The sequence below is a fragment of the Echinops telfairi genome, unplaced genomic scaffold (genome assembly GCF_000313985.2).
Source record: "Echinops telfairi isolate 266 unplaced genomic scaffold, ASM31398v2 ScPeMD7_37;HRSCAF=141, whole genome shotgun sequence".
NCBI classification, from domain to species: Eukaryota; Metazoa; Chordata; class Mammalia; order Afrosoricida; family Tenrecidae; genus Echinops; species Echinops telfairi.
The window spans coordinates 982,539-986,296 of record NW_022103935.1 but is presented as its reverse complement, the minus strand read 5'-3'; the positions used below and the strand labels follow the sequence as shown (position 1 = coordinate 986,296).

At 61.8% G+C, this 3,758-nt stretch overlaps 1 protein-coding gene across 1 annotated transcript in view; it reads right to left on the bottom strand.

The window, feature by feature from the left end:
• Window positions 1-3,758, bottom strand: part of MUC5B (mucin 5B, oligomeric mucus/gel-forming) — a 39,201-nt gene that overhangs the window by 29,847 nt on the left and 5,596 nt on the right. Inside the window, exons 7-13 of the mRNA XM_045290424.1 lie at window positions 3,230-3,436; window positions 2,875-3,000; window positions 2,330-2,447; window positions 2,097-2,235; window positions 1,733-1,843; window positions 875-944; window positions 324-461 (exon numbers count right to left, since the gene is read on the bottom strand). Of these exons, the coding sequence (XP_045146359.1) occupies window positions 324-461; window positions 875-944; window positions 1,733-1,843; window positions 2,097-2,235; window positions 2,330-2,447; window positions 2,875-3,000; window positions 3,230-3,436 (909 nt within the window). The remainder of the gene's footprint in view (window positions 1-323; window positions 462-874; window positions 945-1,732; window positions 1,844-2,096; window positions 2,236-2,329; window positions 2,448-2,874; window positions 3,001-3,229; window positions 3,437-3,758) is intronic.

The window sequence follows — 3,758 nt, the reverse complement described above, 5'->3', positions numbered from 1 at the left end:
CCACAACCTGCCTGAGCCGGCAGCCAGGCCACCCCACCCCCCATGAGAAGCCAGCAAGCCCTGGCTGACCTGGGGCCACCTGTCCCCAAACCGGCTGCTGCAAGTCAGTCCTGACCCATGGACGCCCCAGAGAGGGTCTCCGAGGGAGCAGACTCTTTAGGGAGCAGACCGCCTCTGCTGGGGGATTCGAACCACCGACTTCGGGGTTAACATCAGTGCCTAACCCACCGCTCAAACAGGTCTCCCAAACCCAGCCCTGCCCTCACCTCCCACCCACCATGGAACTGACCCTGGCTCCCCCCAAGCCGCCCTCGGAGCCTCACCGCACATCTGGCCGCTGTGGGCCGAGTCCACCTGGACGTAGACCTGCAGGAGGGGCACCAGCTGGACCTGCAGCTGCAGGCCGAGCGCTGTCTGCAGCACCAGGAAGAAGGAGGAGGGCTTCAAGACGGTGACGTTGGCTGGGGAGGATGAGCAGGGTGTCAGAGCCCCACAGAGCCTGGGCACACCCCTGGCCTTGCCTCCCCGACAGCTGGACCAGTGCATGCCCCCAGGTCCTCCCGCCGAGAGCCCGCTCCACAGGTCTGCTGCTGGCTGACCCCTCGGCGCAGCCATGGAGCCACTTGCAGCTGTCGCCCTTGTGGGGAGCCCGAGATGCACCACGAGAGGACAGAGCTCTGAGGACGGACGGACGGACGGCTGACCCCACAGCCGTGGGGCCACAGCTGCCATCCCAATCCTATAGTGGGGACACTAGTCCTTGGGACCCCAGGGAACTGCCCAGAGCCACAAAGAGCCCTCAGACATGAAGCTGGGCACTGGCCAGGTGCTGGGAGCTGCCCACTGCTTTGAAAATGGCCTGGCTGGCCAGTACCTGCTGAGACCGGCAGCTGGGTGTAGATGGAATTCATGTACACCGCCCCATTTGCCTGGATCCGGATGACCTAGAGAGAGGACGCAGGTGGGACCTTGGTGAGGTTGGGGCCGGGGGTGCCTATCCACTTGGGCACCTCAGCCCCATCACATCAAGGGGGTGACCCCCCACAGGGGGGGACACAGAGGAGGAGGACTTAGGCCTCTGGACCTTGGTCCTGTGCTAGGAATGTCCAGGGTGGGGGCTCTAGGGAGGGCTTGAAAACCTCTGTCTCTTCATTTCTTGATCTGTCCATCTGTCTGCCTACCTTCCCACCTGTCTGTCTCTCCATCTCTCCACCTGCCCATCAGTTCACCAGTCCATCATCTCCCCACCTATCTCTCCATTTGTCTTCCTGTCCATCTCTCCATCTGTCCACTCATTTGTTTTCCCAACTCTTCGTCTGTCTATCTGCCCATCTCCACGCCTGCCCATCTCTCCTTCTGTTTACCTATCCCCCCCACCTGTCTCTCTGCCTGTCTCTCTGCCCAATGCCCACCAGTTCCGCTTTCCATTTCTCTACCTAGCCATCTCTGCACCTGTCTGTCTCCTCACCTGTCTCTCCATCGGTCCACCTGTCTGTCTTTCCATCTATCTACCCATCTACCAGTTCATTTGTCAATCTCCCTGCCTGTCTCTCCAGCTGTCTACCTTTCCATCTGTCCACCTGTCCATCTCTCCTTCTATTCATCCAGCTCCCCACCAGTCTGACCCTCCACCTGTCTACCTGTCCATATGTCCACCTGGCCATTTCCCCATCTGCATTGGCCATCTCTGGCCACTCCCTCGCCTCCCGCTCGCTCCGTGGCCGGCTCTCACCGTGTCCCCTCCATGCAGGCTGACGGTCACCGACTTGAGACAGCTCTCAGTTTCGGTCAGGCCACATTGCCGCAGCTCAGCCAGCACCGTAAATGTGTTGTCCTCACATTTCTGATGACAAGGACACAGGGGTATTGGGGACGGCCAGTCCCTGAGGGGGTGGACGGGGCTGTGTGTTGGCATGTGCAGGCCCTGGGAGGGATGTCCACGCAGGCAGGGTGGACAGTGGCCCCGGGTGAGTGGGTCTCTGGTCCCTGTGGGCACCTCCGGGTTCTGAGGCACCCGGTCCATGTGAACCCATACATGGCCCCCACTGGCACCCTGTGAGGCTCTTCTGGGATGAAGGGCGAAGGGTGGCCCGCACCTTGGACAGAATGTAGCTGCAATCCCCGTGCAGGTCATAGAGCTTCTCGTCATAGGTGGTAATGTGGGCGCCGCCCAGGACCGAGCAGGTGGCTGGGCACGGGAGGTTGTCACAGTGCCACCATCCCCCAGAACAGGTGCTGGGGACAGGAGGACCCGTCTGTGAGTGAGAGACCCCACACTCATGCATTCACCACCCAGAAGGAGGGCCAGCTAGCTGGGCAGGGGGTGTACCAGAAGCTGCAGCTGGTGTTGAAGGTAGCCCCTGGGGTGTAGGTGCGGCCATGGTAGGTACAGGGGCACTGTTTCAGGGGCACACAGCCAGTGTGGGTGACGTCATCCAGCACGGTGCCTGGGAGAGGGGAGAGGCAGTGTGTGGGCAGTGAGGGGCTGTTCCCATCCCACTGCACAGGCAAAAGGGCTGTGCCAAGCAGGGCTCACCTGTCCCAGCCCACAGGGCAGCCAGGGCCCACTGAGCCACTACCTGTCTCTGAGGAGTGGACAGGAGGGTCTCCATGGGAAGGGGGCCCAGATCTTGAGCCTGCCCTCTGTCCAAGCCACACCTGGCTTGGGTAAGCTCCCAAGGTGTCCGTGCCTCAGTCTCCCTGCCTGTCCAGAAGGGACCTCTTTTGTCTGCCCTGCTTCCCTTCACAGATTAGTTCATCTCCTGAGTTTCAGAACGTCGGGGCCCACCCTGGCCCAGGTTGAGTCATTGGGGGCCCAATGGTCAGCGGTCAGTGTGGGACCCTGGGGCCCAGGGACCCTGGGATGGGACATGCCTGGGGGGCAGAAGCAGCCGTCTTCGCAGTGGTCCTCGCAGAGCTGGGTGCGCTCAGGGATGGAGCAGGTGTTGGTGCAGGGGGACCCACACTCATGGTGCTCCATGCCCTTGGGGCAAGTCTGGGCTGTGGTTGGGGAGAGAGGGAGGAAGACACTAGGACCTGTGTGACCTCAAACAGCCCTGGTCCCACCTGTCTGTTCAGTCACTTCCCGGGCCAGCCAGGAAATGTGCAGCATCCAGGGCTAGGCCAGCACCTCTGGGGTTAGCTCTCCCGTGCCCACCCCAGGGCTCAGCACACTCCCCTCCCCTCCTGGCCACCCTGCCTCCCAGACCCCTCCCCGGGAGACACTCACGGCAGAAGCTGGGGCTCCTCCAGTTCTGTGGCTGGCCCCCAGCATGGGCACACTGGCGGGAGTACTCGGTGATGGTGGCACATGGGCAGCTCGGGCAGCGGCACAGGTCCTGGTTGCAGGCCTCTATGTACGGGCTGGGGTCGACTAGCTGGTTGCACTGGGCAAAGGCCGGGCCCAGCAATATGCGGTAGCAGACATTCTCCTGGGGAGCACGGGAGGCTGGGCACCACAGGATGGACTCAAGGCCCCTCTGTTCCTCCCTCCCCCCCACGCCAAGATGATGGCCACTCAGCTGTACCTTGACCTTGCCGTCCTGCCGACTGAAGAGTCCTTTTCCTTCCCTCCTTCCCATTCTCTGTCTGCACCATCTCCCTTCCTGCCTGTCATCCACCCACCCATTCACCCACCCTCCCAACCACCCATATATCCACCCCTCCACCCATCCATCCATCCACCCACCCATCCATCCATCCATCCATCCATCCATCCATCCATCCATCCATCCATCCATCCATCCATCCATCCATCC